The sequence below is a fragment of the Myotis lucifugus genome, unplaced genomic scaffold, assembly GCF_000147115.1.
Source record: "Myotis lucifugus unplaced genomic scaffold, Myoluc2.0 scaffold_3, whole genome shotgun sequence".
In the NCBI taxonomy this organism is placed as follows: Eukaryota; Metazoa; Chordata; class Mammalia; order Chiroptera; family Vespertilionidae; genus Myotis; species Myotis lucifugus.
Genome location: NW_005871051.1, coordinates 26797896 through 26817599, shown reverse-complemented (window position 1 = coordinate 26817599; position 19704 = coordinate 26797896). Strand labels below are relative to the sequence as shown.

Below are 19704 nucleotides of genomic sequence, written 5' to 3'. Positions count from 1 at the left end.
TAGATAACATAGCTGCTAAGATTTTTAATATCCATTTTCTGCAATAAAGCAGAAATATATTTCCATTACATATCACATGCTTTCCCCAACATACCTGTGGAAAAACAAAAACTGTCAATGAACCAACTCTAAAATTCAGAGGCCATTTGTTTAAAAATAAGCAATGAAAAAGTTTCTGCTAAAACTTATGTATACATGTAGAATCCAGACCTTCCTGTGCTTTTCTATATAAGGCTGCAACCAGAGCAAATTATGTTCCACAGCAAAGGCATAAAAAGCTGGGTAAGAATCTTGTTTCACAGCTACAAGTTAGAATTCTAGAAACTGCTATAAGGCTCACAGGGCAGACTCTTCTCTTCACAGAAATAAAAGCTCTACAATCTCTAGATTGTGTCTTACTTTTCCTCAAATGGGAAAAACAGCCCAGGGTTAATACACAACAAATCTATCTTAAGCTAAAACAACAGAGTTTATTATAATTCCCCAAATATTAAAGAGAGCTCTTAAGAATATAACTTGAATAAGGGTCATGAACTAGTTCAACATATTTCACTGGTGATTTTATTAATTATAATGAATGCTGCTACTCTCTAAAAACGAATATATCCAAGAGGAAATAACCTCCTTGGCATGCTTACAGCTATACAACACATTAGTTTCATTATTTTCAAGTGCCAGTGCTGGAGGCTCAGAATAAGTCAACGGGAGGAGGACTTCAGTCACAGCAGCAAGCAGGTCTACTGAGCAGATAACGGAAACAAGCAAATAAGAGGTAAGTGTTTAATAAATAATAGAGTTAATATATTTTTTCTTCAAAAATTGTGCTTCTATAATCTTTCATTTCTATTTAGTTTAAAAACCAAAATGAAAAATTTACCAATGTTAAATGGAAATTTTTTAATATGGGATCTGTAGATTTTATGAATAAATGGTTTAATCTTCCTCTTAGCTTCCCCTCCTTTCCAAGGAAACTGAGAAAGTTAAGAAAAAAAAATTACTATTTAAAACAAACAAAAAACTGGTTCAAATCTGGCAAAAAGTGATACACTTGGAAAAAAATATCTGTTGCAGAGACATGCTTTCTTTACAAGATGAAATTACTGAAACAATTATTTGGATCCTAGTAATACCTGTATTTTTTTCCCTTCTCTCAAACTAAAGAAGTCCTAAAATGCTTTATGAAAACAGCATTTATATCAGTATTAAGATAAGCCTTGTCCGAAAAATAAAAATTTCTAGCTGGTAAAAAATTTACACTTTAGGTGGGCTGAGAGTGTTTCTAGGTGTGTGGCTGGCTAGTGTGTACCAAAAAGTTCCATTCAGAACTATTTAGTACTTTGATGTTTATATTCTTCTGTACATATTCTAAGGTAAAGTTAACAACTCGTATTTTATTATAAATCACTAAATCACTGAAATATCAGGAACATGTTTATGGAAACTGGCTGCACTGTCACAAATGCACAAGAGACCTACTGTGAAGGGAAAGGCTACTAAGTTCAAGTGTTTGTCCTGTTTTTATAAAGTAAATAAAATAACACAATCCACATATTTTATACCTAGGGAAAACTCTCAGATATTCCAATTCTAACACAACTCTACCACTACAGAAGGAAAAAAAAGAGAAACTAATAAAGTCTTTTTTTTACAGCTATTGTTTTCTTTCACTAAGCCTTCTGAAATGGGAGCCTCTACAGAATACTAAACTTGGGCTTTACCTACAGACATGGACAGATGCATGTGCGCTCTCATTTTAGAGAACTTGAAATTGTTCTGAAAGGAAGGAATCAACTTTGGCTTCAAGTATTTGGCATGGGTAAGAATGCCTTAAAAAAGCAGATGACCAGTTTATTTACTGACCATGCTGACCATTGCCTGGAATCGGATCAAATCACAGAAAAACAGCGAATGGCTTTCTCTTACAGAACATCTGAACAAAGCACAATTACTGAGCTCATTTTGCAGAGCTCATTTGATCACTTAATCTCTTCTAACTGGTCTGGATTACAGACAGAATCGATACCAGAGGAAATGAAACAGATTGGTGAGGAACAGGGAAACAAGCCACGCTGGGCAGCTCTTCTGATAATCATGTTGATAATACCTACAATTGGTGGAAACATCCTTGTTATTCTGGCTGTTTCACTGGAGAAAAAGCTGCAGTATGCTACCAATTATTTTCTAATGTCCCTGGCAGTGGCTGATTTGCTGGTTGGATTATTTGTGATGCCAATTGCCCTCTTGACAATAATGTTTGGTAAGTATTTCACTTTGCTCCTGCCATCAAATCAAAGAACTATGATATACTATACTACTAAAGAATGAATACTTACTTAATCTTTAAAGGTGGACCTTGACTATTAAAACACATAGTGAGTAAACAGTTTGTTTTTTAATAATTTTCTATGGTAGTTTTATTTATTCATTAAACCATTTTTTATTTTTCAATTATAGTTAACATATTATATTAGTTTCAGGTTTTCTATGGTAGTTTTAAAAAGCAAAAATAATTTCTTAGAAATAATTCTACTCCCTCCTTAGCCTAATAAAATAATTTGAAGTCATCTAGCAATATTCATTGATTCTGCATACATTACCAAAAAATTATAGTGAAAAACAGACATATACTTCAACTTTCCCATTATTAATGCTTTTTTACTTGACAAAGCCATAGCTAGGACACTTCTGTAACAGTTATGTGCTGGGTTAATTATTAATGATAAGATCTTTGAACCACTAAATTTTAATTTAAATCACCATTTAAAATTAGAATTATTCTAAAATTTCTTGTTGTATCCTTTTATAGTTTGTGTAATTTAGACTCAAACACAATTCTTACACATGTGTCATGTTTAAGAAAAAATTATGTTTAGATGCTGAAGGAAATGGTCCGGCTCAGAGTGTCCCATCAGATCTCTAGGTTATTAAAGTAAGTGACCAGCACCTGAGTTCTTACAAAAAATGTAGTCTGACACTGAAGTCTTAGTTTGTTATTATAAAAAGATAATATTAAAATGATATAAGTAGTTTCTGATTCAGGTATATTATCTTTAGTTATAGAATTTGAGTAAACACAAATAATTCTGCTGATGAATTATGAAGACTCCTAAGAATCAATATTAAGAGTTTATTTAACTTATTCAATGTTTGGTGTAAACTGGTATTCCCTTCATTAAGTGCTTAAGAAAAATAATTATTTGTAAGAGAATAGGGCTTCCTGGAATTATGCTTATATGGCAAAGACAAAAATATTTCAGGTTATAGAAGTAAAATTTATTTAACTTCAATGCATATTAGGAGATGAAGAAAAACTGCCATTCAAAAATATTATATTCAGGTTGAAACATTACATTTTTTTACTTATAGAAAAGATATCTAAAATTAAGCACTTGATTCCCCAAATATAACCAAATGGTGATGAGCTGAAACTTCCCATTTTAAGCCAATATTTACGCAGGCTTTAATTTCTGTGGCAGAGCAATCAGTGAATAAGTTCTGCTGCTTTAATAGGTTCTCTAATCATTCATACTGTCTATCTATCTATCCTCCTCCCTTTTATAAATTCATAATCTTTTGAATAATCTAGTGTTACACATAACCGTGAAAAATAATTAAGAAATCTTACTCTAAAAGAGAACCTAAACAATTTTGATTCTCAATAAAATTTAAAAGAAATACAGTAAATGAGGATTATGTAGGAACATTTATGCATATTTAGTAAAGACTGTACAGGTACTGGATTCCAGTTCTTATCTCCATATACATAATTGTAGCCTTATATGTAAAATCATACTCCTTAAAACTGTACTTTGCTAGGCATACAGAAAATGTTAAAATGTTCACCTCCTACTACCATAAAATTTAATTGATAAGTTAAATAAATGAGATTGAACAAGTTATGTAGAAGTAAATTTTAACTTTAATGTCCCGAGTCCATAAATATCAAACATCTACTATATATAAAATACTGTGGTAGATATTTATAAATTATCAGCTAAATAGTTAAGGAATTTGAAAAGGCAAAGCTCCATAGTATTAAAGTGAGGTGACAAACAAAACACAAAAATAGATGAGAGGTAATTCCATGTATTCCATGGGAAAAGAATAGGTATCCAGCAGCTGAAAACTAAGGTTATATTATTTAAAGTTTTGGGGCCCAAGATATTTTTAGCAAAAAAAAAGTTAGCAGGAAATCCAACATATTTTAACATACGTAGAACATCTTTCTATTTATGTCCTAAATAATATATGTATTTTTAACTACATTACATTCTTTCAAGTATAGGATATCCCCAAAAAATGTATACACACATTTTGAATAATTATAAAGGCAGTGTTTATTAAAATACATTTCATTTTCAAAACTGAGCTATTAGCTGTTAAAGTGTATATACATTTTTGGGAAGACAACCTGTATTAGTTAATTTTAAATTACAAAATAAAATCTTTCATACCCCCAAACACTTTTACTATCAGTAATCAAGCTGTAGTAGGGCTAGATTTTTTTTTAATGAATTAACCTGAGCACTTAACCACTATTTAAAACATTGCATTAATTCATTACTGAAAACATTGCATTTTTATGTGAAAGTATATGAAGAAAATGCATGCTGTCCTCTTTAAAGCTTCAAATCAATGCATTTAAAAATTGGGAATTGCACATATTATAAGACTTCAAATATTAAGAAATTTTGACGGCCCTTTATATGCTAATAATTAGTAAGACTTCCTAAATTAATTAGTAAGAATTTCTAACTTTAAATGGAACAGATTTTGTATATTTTCTCTCATTACAGAGAGAATCCTCAGAACTTCTGCAAGTCTGTACAAACAAAAGTATCTCTAGTTCTATACACATAAAAAGTTAATTACCACTATGATGATGAGTGATTTTAGTTATTTCAGGGAAATTCAATTAAAGTAACAAAGAAACTTTATATTAGCTAATATTTTAATAAAATTAAGTTTTAAAAAGAAGAGAGCACTGAATTTTAAAAAAGTGGCTCTTATACTATACCAAGGAATATTTTATTCCACCAATGATTTACATAATATTTGATTATATATTGTTTGAATTTTTATTTTACCAAGATTATGACTCCTGGCATAACATGGTTTTTCAAATGAGTTGTGCTCTGTCAACTTTTCTGTCACTTGTTCCTCTCTGGCTTTAACACCCCTATTATACAGTTCTATTTTTTAATTTTTTTTTTTACTGTCTTGCCTATACAAATCTAGGATCACAAATCAGTAACTTATAGCTTAAGTCCTGAAAATGCCTACATCAGAAATAATTAGGTAGGACACAAAGGAAAACAGAACAACATATGCTAATATAAAAAAGGATGTTCACAGTGTAAGAATTTCGCTAAACGTTTCCTTTTCTCATTATATAAATACTAGAGGCCCGATGCACAAAATTTGTGCAAGGGGCTCGGCCCTCGCAGCCCCGGCTTCGTCCGGAAGGACGTCTGGAAGGTCATTCGGCTGTCCGGTCTAATTAGCATATTACGCTTTTATTATTATAGAAGATTTACAGCATTTGGTCATCCATTGGTCATTATTGGTTTATTTATAACTTAAATTTTAATCCATGTCTCATGATCTGTAAGTTAAATATTATCTGTGGTACAGTTGAAAGAGGATGTATAAAATGGCTAAAGGAAAAAAAAAATGGCTAAAGGATTGGGGGTGGGGGGCAGTGTTTGAAGAAAGACACCCAGGCTTTGAATCCTGGTCTCCTATGTTGCCTTAGGTAAATCACTTAACATATCAGAGTCCAATCACCTTATCTGTAATATTGGTTTGCTAAATCTTACATTGCAGGTGTCTTGTGAAATTGTCAAATAGGGCCCAGGACATTATAGGCACTAATAATTGGCAAGTATTATCAGTATAGTATGCAAAAGGGTTTATATCCTTAAATACGTCATTTAGTTTAGATATGATTTAGTTAGATGTGTGTCTGAACAGAGAGGAAACAGATGTATACTAGTAAAATTTTAAAAAAAATCAGTTATAAATTTATGTAATAAAATGCTGCTCTATCCAATTATTAAATGAGGGAGCAAAGCAATTAAAGGCACTTCATTTTGGAAAGCGGAAAATTTAAAAACCAAGGAAAATTTTTCATAAGTATTAAATCACTTGAAACATTTTAAGCACTATTATATCAGACATCTAACCCCAGAATATTTCATATGCTCAAATGTAGTGGAAAAACAACAAATACAAAACAGAAGCTTCATAATAAAAATTAAAGCACTTATCTATGTCCCCCTTTTCTGGAAAGTAAAGATGAAAACAAAAATTTCTGAGATTAAAAAAATGTATACTTGAAAACTATGTCTTTTTTGGATTTGTCCTGCTCTAATCTGTTCATGAACTGTTTACCTTTGTGAACTCCACAGCACAGCCCCCTAGGGGGAAAGGCTTTAAAAATAAATACGTACGTGGTCTTTTAAATCCTCCAAAGGGAACTATCTTATGGTCCAGACTTATAGATTACTGTGAATTATTTCCTAAACTGATGACATAACTCAGTTTTCCAAACTAAAAACTTACCCAAAGGGCAAGCAGGTTTCAGAAAAATGTGCGGACTGAAGGGTCCCAGGTTCCATTCTGGTCAAGGGCATGTACCTTGGTTGAGGGCTCGATCACCAACCCTGGTCAGGGTGTGTGCAGGAAGCAACCAATTGATCTGTTTCTCTCACATAGATGTTTCTCTCTCTGTTTCTCTCCCCATCCTTTCCACTCTCTAAAAATCAATGAAAAAAATATCCTCGGGTGAGGATTAACAAAACAAAAAAAAGAAACACACACAAAAAACTATTGTTTTTTGCAAAAACAAAAACAACAGGCATGGCAATGAATATAGGTTATTTGTGTGTCTTTGCCATTTATATATAAAATAAATTCAGCTTTAATAAAAGGCACATTTTCATTACAAATGAAAAGTTAAACCGGTAAACATGTTCTCATACCCTCTTTTTGAAGTACAGTTTTAAGTTCAATTGGATGGAGGCAGGAGATATACTAATTTTATACTGATGATATGGGTTATTGTTTCTAAGTAGGAGTGTTTTAATGTCTGGGCTCATTGGCTAGTTTCTGTCAAACAATAGTAGTACATTTATTGAGTGTTTTCTCTATGCCAGACATTGTTTTAAACACTTTACATTTATTATTGCATTTAATCCTCAAAGCAACCCTATAAAAATTATTATCATCATCCCTGCTTTATGAGAGGACATAAAAATAAATAAATAACAAAGACATGATTTGAACCCAGGAGAACTGACTAGAATTCACACTCTTAATATGTATTAAACTATTTCCTCAAATGAAATGAGAAATTATTTCAACCAAAAATGTCACATCCAACATACATATTTTAAATCACTCTAACAAGAGGACCATAGAATTTTCTCTAGGGACAAAGGCAGGACACCCAGTGTTTTTTAAAAGTTATATTTCATATTAAATGATACAGAATAACTGGGTCTTAACCAATACGTATATAAATTCTTAAATATTAGACCTATGCATATGATGTTGTTGAACCTTCTCTGGGAGACAAATAGAAATGTATGTAACTGAATGGCAATTCTATCACCCCTTTGGCATGGTTGTATCTAAAGCATACAAGTCCTCATTTTAGACAACAAAACACTTGTGCTACTAATATTTTTTAAATGTTTATGAAAATTTATTTGAGCCAAAGAGAGGATACATCTGGAAGCAAGATCTCAAAAGACGGAGATAAATACTTCCTATGCTACGAATATTTTAGGTAAATAATGAGCTGTCTATAACCTAAGACTCATCTAAGACTTGTTTTGCTTCTATAATTATCAATTTGTGATTATTTCAGGCACTCATAGAAATGCAATTATTCAAACCTTATTGAAATTAAATTCTCTTGAGTTTAATTTGGAAGTGGGTGGGGGAAAGAGGTACACAATGAGATATTTTTCAGAGAAAAGTTGTGTGCTTTCTTTTTGCAGGACAACAAATGCTATATAATTTAAATGTTTTCCACCTTCTGTTGTTTTTATGAAGTCAAATTTAGAGTCCCAGAGTAGCAGTAATTTTTTTATAATATGTTTTCATTGATTTTTAGAGGGGAAGGAAGGGAGAAAGATAGAAACATCAATGAGATGAGAAACATCATCAATCAGCTACCCTCCACTTGCCTTCCTACTGGGGATCGAGCCTGCAACTCAGGCATGTGCCCGGACTGGCAAATCCTTCCTGGGCCGACACTCAACCTCTGAGTCACACTGGCCAGGCAGGGTAGCAGTAATTTAACTAAACTGTCTGATAACTTATTTCCCATAGATTGACTCTTAGATACACCTTTCTTTCTTTTTATGTAAATCTGCAACTGTTCCATTTTAAATACGTTCTTATGGAAATAAGCTGGACATAATACATTACAACAAATAAATGAAACTATAAATCGTTAAAACAAATTGAAACTCCTAATAAAAACAACATAAAGTTTTGGAATAGTTAACCTATCTTGCCATGTCAACTGAATCTTTTATAGTTATTCTGAATAGTAAGAAACCTTTCTTACCTTGAGCCTATGAAATTAATATTAACTGAAAAGATAATTTTAGAATGGAAGCATATGGACTAGAAGAAGTCCCTTTATAAACCGAGAATGTCTAGAATTGTTTTTAATTTGTATAAATTCTTAGATTACCTGAATCTACTTAGGCAATTAAATAAACCTTTTTTTCTTTTTGCTTTGTATAAAAGATTTCTATTAATATAGTCATCTATTTATTTTATGTTAGTTTCATAAAATGTCTATTCACTAGTATTTCATAAAACTTGGAATCATAAAGCTTAATCCAAATGATCCATCTCTCTTAATCCTAAACCTCATAGTCTCTTTCTTTCTTTTCTTGTTTTGTTAATCCTCACCCGAGGATATTTTTTCCATTGATTTTTAGAGAGAGTAGAAGGGTCGGGGAGAGACAGAGAGAGAAAGATCAATGTAGAGAGAGACAGCACGCATCCAAGACTGAAATCAAGCCTGCAACCAAGGTACGGCGCCCTTGACTGGAACTGAATCAGAACCCTTCAGTCCACTGGCCAACGCTCTAACCAATAAGCCAAACCGGCTAGGGCAGTCTCTTTTCTTTTCAGAGAAAATTCTCTTCCATGCCTCCATATTTCTACTATTTTCAATAAGAAAGCATTGAATCAACAAAATTATAGCGATCTGAACTGACTTTAATACATATTTCCTGTTCCAAAACTGGAGTTATAAAATAAATTCATTGGAAAATGAGGCTAACGAGGCTTCATAGGTTTAATTAAATTAGCACTAAAGAACTTTCCCTCTTAGCCCACAATTAGGAATATGTGGGTCAGATAATATAATTCCAAAGACATGGAGAGTTCTTTGTGGCTTCTCATTCATGGCTATTAGATTTATGATCAAAATTTTCCAGATCTTTTTTTTTATACTATTTTTATTGATTTCAGAGAGGAAGGAAGGAGAGGGAGAGATAGAAACATCAATGATGAGAGAATCATTGACTGGCTGCCTCCTGCACACCCCACACTGGGGATCAAGCCTGCAACCCAGGCATGTGCCCTGACCAGGAATCGAACCGTGACCTCCTGGTTCATAGGTCGATACTCAACCACTGAGCCATGCCAGCCGGGCTCCAGATCTTAATTTTAAAAAATATAACCCATAGTTAGAATAGCTAAATAGGCAAGTTTAAAAATTATTTGCAACCCATTAACAAGAACTTATATGCATATATGCATAACCCATGGATAGGCAGTAGTGCAGGGAAGGCCTGGGAAGGGGGTGGGAGTGAGGTGGAGGGGGTCAATGGGGAAAAAAAGAGCAAGCATCTGTAGTACTTTCAACAATAAAGATAAAATTTAAAATAATAATAAATAAAAATAAAGCCTAAGATACGGCATTAATTATCTGGCTTTTACAATCCTTAACTATTATCAGTATCTGTGGATGCAGCCCCAGACTTGAGCATTTTTCTATTTCCTACTCATCCTCAATCTAGAACTTCAGGACAGTTCAGAACACAGCTCACTGTAAGCAGTTTACACTGCAAAACTCTTAATCACACGCGACTCTGTTCCCTCTACTTAGACCGCTGGTTTGCTTAAGCTCAGGGCAAACATTGCTACCTTGGACTGCATTGGTCTTTTCCCACTAATTAACAGAAATCTGAATAAGACAGCTAAAAGGGAGAAAATTTAATTGATTCTTTCTACACACAAATTTTTCTGCCACTCTTTATTTTGAGATTTCCCATAAGTTCCTTTCTGAGGCATTCTGAGTGCCCAGCCTACATTAGTTAATATCAAGCCAGACACAACCTTTCCCAGGAAGTCTTCGAACAGTGTTTCTTAAACATTAATTGCATACATATCATCCTGGTATCTTGTTCAACTGCAGAGTCTGATTCAAGTGTCTGGGATGAGGCCTAAGAACTTGCAGTTCTAACAAGTTCCCAGGTTATGCTGATCCTTGCTGATCTGAAGAGCACACTTTGAGCAGCAAGGCTTGAAAGAAGACTTTCAAATTTTGATAATTAAATGATCCCTCTCATATTCAGAGACTTAACTGTACCTGAATTCACTCATCTGCAAAATCAGTGATATAATCTCTAAGGTCCCTTCCAGCTCAGTGACTCTATAATTTATTATCTTCATCCCTTATCCCTAGCCCCAATTCAGTGAAGTAGGAATGATATAATAGTAATTTACTTAAGAATATGAATTACTCCTTCCACCTGATACTTTAATCCTTTTTCTAAAGAAGCTGCTGAACATGGAATCAAATATCACGCAATAATTTACCCTTTCTGAACAAAAATTCATACTGATTTTGTTATTACGTTCCTAAGAAGAAACATTTTATTTTATTTTATTAAATATATATTTTGTTGATTTTTTACAGAGAGGAAGGGAGAGGGATAGAGAGTTAGAAACATCGATGAGAGAGAAACATCGATCAGCTGCCTCCTGCACACCCCCTACTGGGGATGTGCCTGCAACCAAGGTACATGCCCTTGACTGGAATCGAACTTGGGACCCAGTCCGCAGGCTGACGCTGTATCCACTGAGCCAAACCAGTTAGGACAGAAGAAACATTTTAATATGTTGAACTGGCTATCTTTCTGTGAAGTATCCAAATATTTTTTCACTGAAATCCTACTTGATTCTTGAAAAAAAAAGTAACTAAATTCAAGTCTATAAAACTTCTTTCTCTAAATTATGGTCTTTTTTTTTTTTTTTTTTTTTGGCCCAGGACGCTAATCTCTCTCTACCCCTAGGCTTCTTGAGTTTAAACAGTTTACAATAAAAGGGCCGGTTGGTGCTCTGAAATCCTGAGAAGTTATCTTTGTCCTCCTTCAATTATCTCAATCATCTTATGCCTGTCAAAGTTAGATACACTTGCAAAAACCAGGAAAAGTAGTTTATATTTTGTCAGCGGACATAGGACAAGTTGTAAAAAGGATTTATTTAATCCTCACCTGAAGATATGTTTATTATTGATTTTAGAAAGAGAGGAAAGGGGCGGGAGGGAGAGAAGGGGAGACGCAGAGAGAGAGACAGCAATGTGAGAGCAGAACATAGATGGGCTCCCTCATGCATGTCCCCTATCAGGGATTGAGCCCACAACCTGGGCATGTGCCCAGTCTAGGAATCGAACTGACAACCTTTTGGTGCACAGGATGACACCCAACCAACTGAGCCACACAGGCCAGCGTGGCTCATGAATACATTTTAGTTTGAAACTACAAATCTGTATGTGGTGGGTATATGCATAATACGTAATGTAGCAAATCTCTTTTGTATGGATACTTGTCTAAGTAAATTTATTGGAAAGCTATGTAGAATATTCAATACCATATCCAAAACCTTACATTTTAAAACAGTTTATATTTCTTAAATGCTTAAGACTGTATGAGGTATATGGTGTTTTTTAAAAATAAAGAGTTTGTTAAATAAATTAAGTACTATGTCTAATCCTGAGATTTTCTGTTTAAACCAAAAGTTTGTATCACTTATTTCATCTCCGTAACTTGAAGTGAATGATGGGACTTGAAAGGATAATAATCCACTTTTCCTCAGTATAACCTGAAGCCATTTCTTTTACAAACTTTATTTAAGAGCTATTTCTGTCAAAAAGAAAACTCAAATAATTTCACTTAATTATTTCACCAAATGAGTTTGCTATACAAGGTTCATGTTGCTAGTTATTGCTAGAAGTGAGCCCAAATCCCAGGCATCACTGATAATTTCATTCTAATACTCTTTTTTTTTTTGGCCACATTACATTGCTTCCTCCATATGGTAAAAGATTCTCTTCTTATATAACAGCAGCTTAAAAATAAAATTTTATTTGAATAGCAAGGTCAAGTTCCAGGTGCAACATCCTGTAAATTTTTTAAAATCACAAAAGGAATAGACAAAACAGCAAAGGTCACAATAATGCTACACACTGATTTAGAAAAGGGTTTTAATTATAAGAACAAAAATATATTTAGAAGGTACCATCTGCAGAAATATATTTTTAATATTATTGATTCCATTATCTGAAGTTAAACATTATCTTGCAGTTTGTCATTAAATTTCAGGTAAACAAAAAAAAAGGTTAAAAAATATATAGCACTGAAGAAAAACTGCAGATTGAAGGTTGTCATTTTGCTGAAGAAATGTTTTTGTTTTGTTTTTCTTTCTTTCAGAGGCTATGTGGCCCCTCCCACTTGTTCTATGCCCTGCCTGGTTATTTCTTGATGTTCTTTTTTCTACTGCATCCATTATGCATCTCTGTGCCATTTCAGTGGATCGTTATATAGCCATCAAAAAGCCAATCCAGGCTAATCAATATAACTCACGAGCTACAGCATTCATCAAGATTACAGCGGTGTGGTTAATTTCAATAGGTATGTCGGAAATGTCAGGGTGCAGGGTGGTGTATATAGCCTTTGGTTCCATTTAGCTAGAATTCCAGGCCTGGTGGGTTATGAAACTCAGCACAAAAAGTCAAAGCAGCTTACTGACACATCTACACAAACTCCTATGCCATTACATTAATCATACAGCTTCTAAACTATACTACCAGCAAAAAGTATAAAAAAGCAGAAAAGTTCATGTCCTCAGAAAGATCCATTTTCATGTTTACTGATCTATCTTCCAGTTTTAATTTTGACATGCAGGAAGAGTAAGTCTAAAAAAACAGTTTTCATATTTGTTAACAGATCACTAAGGTCTAGGTAGCATACAGAATCCCAAAATATTAAAATAACAACAAGAACAACAAAAAAGCATCTTAAATCACATCTAAGAAGACAAATAGAAAAAAAAAACAGTCCAAGTATTTTGTATGCAGGTATCAAAGATCATAAATTCATCTTGGAAGGAAATATGTGTACATACTAAAGGCAGTAAATGTCTAAGTGTTTTGAATATGTTTAATTAGAAGTTTTAAGAGAGATACAAATGATGTTCAGAAATGATTTATAGAAAGCAATCATATTTCTTCTGAACAGTTTTATGGCTCTATGCCCATCTTCAATAGCTGCTATAATATAGTATCTTAGCATAAAGTACAGCATAAATAACTCAAACCTCTTATAAGTTAATATTAGAAAAACAAACAAATTCACAACAATTACTATGATCATTCAAGTCTTCATGGTATAAAATATTCAAAGAGGAAAGAAAAAAATCAAGAGATCTAGCATGCTAAAAGGAAAGCAAGAAAAGATGTGACTTCTCTCTAATCAGAAAAGAACACTGGGGCAAAAAAGCAAGACACTGAAATTAAACCTTTATATTCCTGAAATAATGACACCAGGGCCAAACCTCTTAAAAAGCCTGGAGGTAAAAGAAAGGAGTGGTACTCCTCTGGCTTAGGAAAAAAGTAGGGTCAAAGAAAAGTCTATTCAGAATGGAGAGATTTGCAAACAGTTTGGAGGGCAGAGCCTGATTGACAGCAGAAGAGGCTCCCCCAAAGGAAGCTAGGGAAAAGGCATGGAAGATACTAGGTGACAATTACCAATATTTAAAGTGGAGAGGAGGAAACCTAAAATAGTTCACTTCAAAAGACCCACATCTTTTGGGGTAGGGTGGGAAGAATAGGCAAAGGAAGGAAGAAAATAGGAAAAATGAATTCTTAAGAATTAAAACATTTGAAACTGTGAATTATGATCAAGTCAATATATATAAACAGCTTGTTGATAGATGTGGTGCCTCAATTAAGGATGGATAACATGAATTTATAAATTGATCAAAATTGTATTGAGCATCTATGATGTGCTAGGTACTAAGACAACAAAGATGAATAAGAAAAAGAATCTTTGCCCGGCCGGTGTGGCTCAGTGGTTTAGCGTTGACCCATGAACCAAGAGGTTACTGGTTCAGTTCCAGGTCAGGGCACATGCCCAGGTTTCGGGCTCAATCCCCAGTAGGGGCATGCAATGTTTCTCTCTCATTGATGTTGCTATCTCTCTATCCCTCTGCTTTCCTCTCTCAAATCAATTTTTTAAAAAAAGATTTAAAAAAAAGAAAAAGAATCTTTACACTCAAGGAAGGAGATACAGAAATAAATTAGGCTAATACAAAGATATAAGTATGCAGGGAAAAAAAAGAATAAAAAGACCCCAGATTTATGGTGTTGGAAGGAATCTTACAAATCTACACTTTCCTTTTATATATGAGAAAAAATCTAGAGGTTTAAATGGTTGGCTTAAGGATTCTTACAGCTTTTCAGTACCAAGGCCAAGATCAATGCTCTTTTCATTTCATCACACTTTGTCTTGTAGAACCAATGACAATTTAGTAACTTTGTAAAAGAAAAGCTGATGATGGGGTTAGTTCGGTTTTTAAATTCTTCAAAGTACTAAAAAAGCTCACTTTCTTCTTCTGGATTTATGATTATCCAAGGTAACACTTGGCAATAGTAAGATATTAAAGGAGAATAAGAAGGGAAAGGTTTAAAAAGTACCAATGGAAACGTTTGTATTGGCCAACAATCTGGCTGAGAATGTAATGTGAGCCTTGATAAGGTTAACGGAATGTGAAAATAGAGAAGGATGGACTAGAGGTCAAGGTAACAGTAAACAGAAGTTCTACGGTAATGAAGATTAGAAGGGCAAGAAAGGGAAATATAAGAGTTCATAATTTTAGATAAGGGATAATTTTAAGTGGATTTAAAAAAGGCTTCAGGAGTGCAAACAATAATAATTGCAGTTGAGAAGTTCAAGAACATAAAATTAAGGTGTAAGGGTCAACAATGGGATAAGGTCATGGGAGATGTTAGCAATGAAATAGTGGAGAGGAAGACTATAACAAGGAGCTATCAAGCAAGATAACAAATGTCCAGGAGGTTGGTAGATAAATGGAGAATAGAGTGGTATAAGTCAATTAAATAGACTTTAAAAGGGAAATGTTTTTTTGGAAAGAAGAGTAGAATGATTACCTGGAAGTAAGACAGTAGAGCAGGGTTCAGCCAACTTTTTCTGTAAAGGGCAAAATAGTTGCCACAACTATTCAACTCTGCAGCAGAACAAAAGCAGCCATAGAAATACGTTAACCATGAGTATGGCTATGTTCCAATAAAATTTTATTTACAAAAAGAGAAGGCAGGCCAGATTTAGCCTTCAAGTTGTAGTTTGCTGACCCCTAGTGTAGAATAGTTAAGTATACAGAATCCTCTTTCTGGTGATAGTCCTGCAGAAAAGCAGAAAAAGCAGTGGCCTCCACTGGAAAGGGTTTGAGGAAAACTTTCTTGTCAAGGACTCTTTAGCTACCATAAAAAGCTGTGCAGATAAAGGAGTACTTTTAGATTCATAAAACAACACAAGGATTCTAGAGGTTCCTAAATATTAATTCAGTCTTATTTTATAATATCTGCTCTTTCAAAGGGAAAAGATTCAGGCTAACCCTTGTGTTACTTGTCTTCCTAATAAACTACTCACCAAGCAAAATAATATTTAACTATTTATAGTATTTAAAGTATTAGAAAATAAGCATGAGGTACATTTCTTTCATATCTATTAGTGGAATTCAATCCTAAAATAAATTTCATGATTCACATAGTCTCAAAATTTTAAGTAGCATTTTTTAAAAACAATGAACCCCTTAGTTTTCCCTAAGAAGAAGGAAAAGGTTAAAAGACATTCACAAACATCAAAAGGTAAAACTATCTGTTAAAAGAAACCATGTAATGTCAAGATGATACTGATTCAGAATTAATATGTTGTATGAACATACTCTGACATCTCTTAGAACAGTGGTTCTCAACCTTCTGGCCCTTTAAATACAGTTCCTCATGTTGTGACCCAACCATAAAATTATTTTCATTGCTACTTCATAACTGTAATGTTGCTACTGTTATGAATCGTAATGTAAATATCTGATATGCAGGATGGTCTTAGGCGACTCCTGTGAAAGGGTCGTTCGACCGCCAAAGGGGTCGCGACCCACAGGTTAAGAACTGCTGTCTTAGAACAACTAACTACATCGAATAAGATAAAAGCAGAGTCTCTTGAATACCTTTTCCTTAAGCTGAGATAGATCAACAAACAAAAATAGATGATGAGAAGTAGAGAGTAAACGAAGACATTCTCTACTATTCTATGAACATATATTTTTAGGAAAGCTTTAATATAAACCTGAAATCACTAGCCAATGTCTGTTTAAAAAATAGCAGATTTGCTTACTTAGGCTCTATTTTTCAAATCTTCCCTTGATTAAGTGCTTTGACAGATTCTGTATTGTGGGTACCAGGAATTACAATATACTAACCACATAAAGTCACTAAAATAAACTTTAAGAGGACCTAATCTAAGAATCAAAAGTCATAAAATTAATTTATCTTATTTCCTCTTTCTTAGGCATTGCTGTTCCAGTCCCTATTAAAGGGATAGAAACTGATGTGGGTAATCCAAATAACATCACTTGTGAACTGACAAAAGATCGTTTTGGCAATTTCATGCTCTTCGGCTCACTGGCTTCCTTTTTTATACCTCTGGCGATCATGATTGTCACCTACTTTCTTACTATACATGCTTTACAAAAGAAAGCTTACTTGGTCAGAAACAAGCCATCTCAACGCCTAACGTGGCTGACTGTGTCCACAGTTTTCCAAAGGGAGGAAACACCTTGTTCCTCACCTGAAAAAGTGGCAATGCTGGATGGTTCTCACAAGGACAAAACTCTGCCCAACTCAAGCCATGATATACTTATGCGAAGAATGTCCACAGTTGGAAAAAAGTCACTGCAGACCATTTCCAATGAACAGAGAGCCTCAAAGGTTCTAGGGATTGTGTTTTTCCTCTTTTTGCTTATGTGGTGCCCCTTTTTTATTACAAACATAACTTTAGTTTTATGTGATTCCTGCAACCAGACTACTCTCAAAATGCTCCTGGAGATATTTGTGTGGATAGGCTACGTTTCCTCAGGCGTGAATCCTTTAGTCTATACCCTCTTCAACAAGACATTTCGGGATGCATTTGGCCGATACATCATCTGCAATTACCGGGACACAAAATCAGTAAAAACTCTTAGAAAGTGCTCCAGTAATATCTTCCGGAATCCAATGGCAGAGAACTCTAAATTTTTCATAAAACATGGGATACGAAATGGGATTAATCCTGCTATGTACCAAAGCCCAAGGAGGCTCCGAAGTTCAACCATTCAGTCTTCTTCAATCATTCTACTAGATACACTTCTTCTCACCGAAAATGAAGGTGACAAAACTGAAGAGCAAGTCAGTTATGTATAGAAGAAATGACAGTTTTCATTTAATATAATGATGAGTAGGATGATGAAGCAGATATGAATGAACCAAGAATTATGTAAAGAACTTAACTCATGTATCATATCATCTCTTTAAACTAAGAGTTATGTATTAAGAGTATCCAATTTTCTTTATTTGAACACAATTACTCCATGAAAAAAAATCATTTTGTACAGCTGCAAATTAAAATAATCCAGCACCCTGGTTAAACGTTAAGGTATTCAAATGAAATAAAATTAAATAAATCAATACATCTCAGGCTTACAAATGTCTTCATAAGAATTTATTTAGTTCCTACTTGTATGCAAAGCTGTGCTACAAGTGAAATAAAACAAAACAAACAAAGCATTATCCTTGTCTTCAATGCCTTAAAAGCATAAGGTATAACAACAGTGATAGGAACAGAGGACTAGGAATAAGTGTATAAAATAATGATCACTTCTGGAGATAAGAAGTTAAGATTGTCATTTATAGTGTGGGTTAGTTAGTAGTCATAATTTTGCTTTCATCAGGAAATTGCCTTGATGGAAGGGGTAGGGAGGACAGCAGTTGGATATCACACAAAATAATAGGATCTTAGAACTATAGCCGTTTATTAAATAGCTGATACCAGGGATCTATTCAGCAGAGGTGGGTCTACTAGAGGAGGAGAAAACAAATGAAATCACTTTTGGATACCTAAACCTTCTTAAATAACATGTGCAAGCTGGAGGCATGAGACCTCAATCCAGGAACCTAAACTTAAATGGTCTCGTAAGTTGAGATCATGGCTGCCAAAGCTTACCCAAAGACTTGGTTGAACTTCGGGCACAAACATTTTTTATTTACCCTCTCATTTTTTCATTTTGTACCACTAGATCTGGGAATAAATTCAATCTGTCATTTACTAGCTAACTGATTAGATTTAAAGATACTAAATTTCTCTGAGCTGCAGTTTCCTCATTTACATTTCATAGGGTTCTTATGGGGGTAAATATAGTAAATGGTAGACAATTCTTTTTACTTTTTAAAATTTTATTTTTATGCTACTCTCATATATTTAGGCTGAGGGGGTGTGCAGTGAAGACAGCACATATCTTAGCTTTTTCTTTTCATGTTGATCCATTCTTATGCTTCAACCTATTATTCTATTGCTCTCCTTCTCAACACAACTCAGTTTTAAAAAAGAAAATCCTCACTCAGGACATGCTTTTTATTTATTTTAGAGATAGAGAAAGGGAGAGGGAGGGAGGGAGGGGGAGAGAATGAGGGAGAGAGATAGAGAGTTAGAAACATCGATCAGCTTCCTCCTGCACATCTCCCACTGGGGATGTGCCCGCAACCCAGGTACATGCCCTTGACCGGAATCGAACCTGGGACCCTTCAGTCCGCAGGCCGACGCTCTATCCACTGAGCCAAACCGGTTTCGACTTCAAGACTTCAAATGGTATCTTATGTATCTGACGGTATCTATAATTGTTTCAGGAAATCTAAATACTAGAGATAGCAATCACACTGCCAAGCTCTACTTCTAGACAATCCAGAGTAGAAGAACTATCTTCCAACAAGCTCTACATTGCCTCCAAATATGTGTATGTGCTTAAACATACGCTCACGTATAAAATTAACTATTAGACCTTTAAACTATTTAGCTTCAATTTCTGAAAGAAAAAAAACCTCTTTGCTTGCAGTTAGCTGAGAGATCTTTCTAGTTAATGAATGAGGGCATTCTACTATTTCCAGAAGATTCTAGAAAATGGAATACAAACCCAATATAAACTATTTCTGAAAAAAGTACAATATAGCACAATATTTTTACCACTTTGATACATAATTGATATTTATATTTCAGAATACTTTAATTTTTAAGCAAATCTCAAAAGTTAACTAATCCTATGGCAACACAGAAACTCTATTTA

General features: G+C 34.0%; 2 protein-coding genes across 5 annotated transcripts in view; one reads left to right on the top strand and one right to left on the bottom strand.

Moving 5' to 3' along the window:
* PSMD1 (proteasome 26S subunit, non-ATPase 1) overlaps positions 1 to 19704 on the bottom strand; it is an 84862-nt gene that overhangs the window by 33698 nt on the left and 31460 nt on the right. The gene's annotated exons all lie outside the window — the stretch shown is intronic.
* Positions 222 to 18155, top strand: HTR2B (5-hydroxytryptamine receptor 2B). 2 transcript variants are annotated; one of them, XM_014463637.2, is made up of 4 exons: positions 222 to 772; positions 1652 to 2257; positions 12747 to 12947; positions 16902 to 18155. In XM_014463637.2, the coding sequence occupies exons 2-4, from the start codon at positions 1735 to 1737 to the stop codon at positions 17789 to 17791; spliced, it is 1614 nt and encodes a 537-aa protein (XP_014319123.1). In that variant the 5' UTR covers positions 222 to 772; positions 1652 to 1734; the 3' UTR covers positions 17792 to 18155. The 2 variants fall into 2 exon arrangements, with proteins under 2 accessions (XP_014319123.1, XP_023618074.1); XM_023762306.1 differs by lacking the exon at positions 12747 to 12947.

What these genes read in the sequence shown, in the direction of transcription:
- HTR2B (XM_014463637.2), top strand. Translation starts at nt 1,735, where the DNA reads ATGCATGTGCGCTCTCATTTTAGAGAACTTGAAATTGTTCTGAAAGGA. An exon ending in CCTCTTGACAATAATGTTTG is followed by an intron (nt 2,258 to 12,746) that starts GTAAGTATTTCA and finishes TCTTTCTTTCAG; the next exon opens with AGGCTATGTGGCCCCTCCCA. An exon ending in GGTGTGGTTAATTTCAATAG is followed by an intron (nt 12,948 to 16,901) that starts GTATGTCGGAAA and finishes CCTCTTTCTTAG; the next exon opens with GCATTGCTGTTCCAGTCCCT.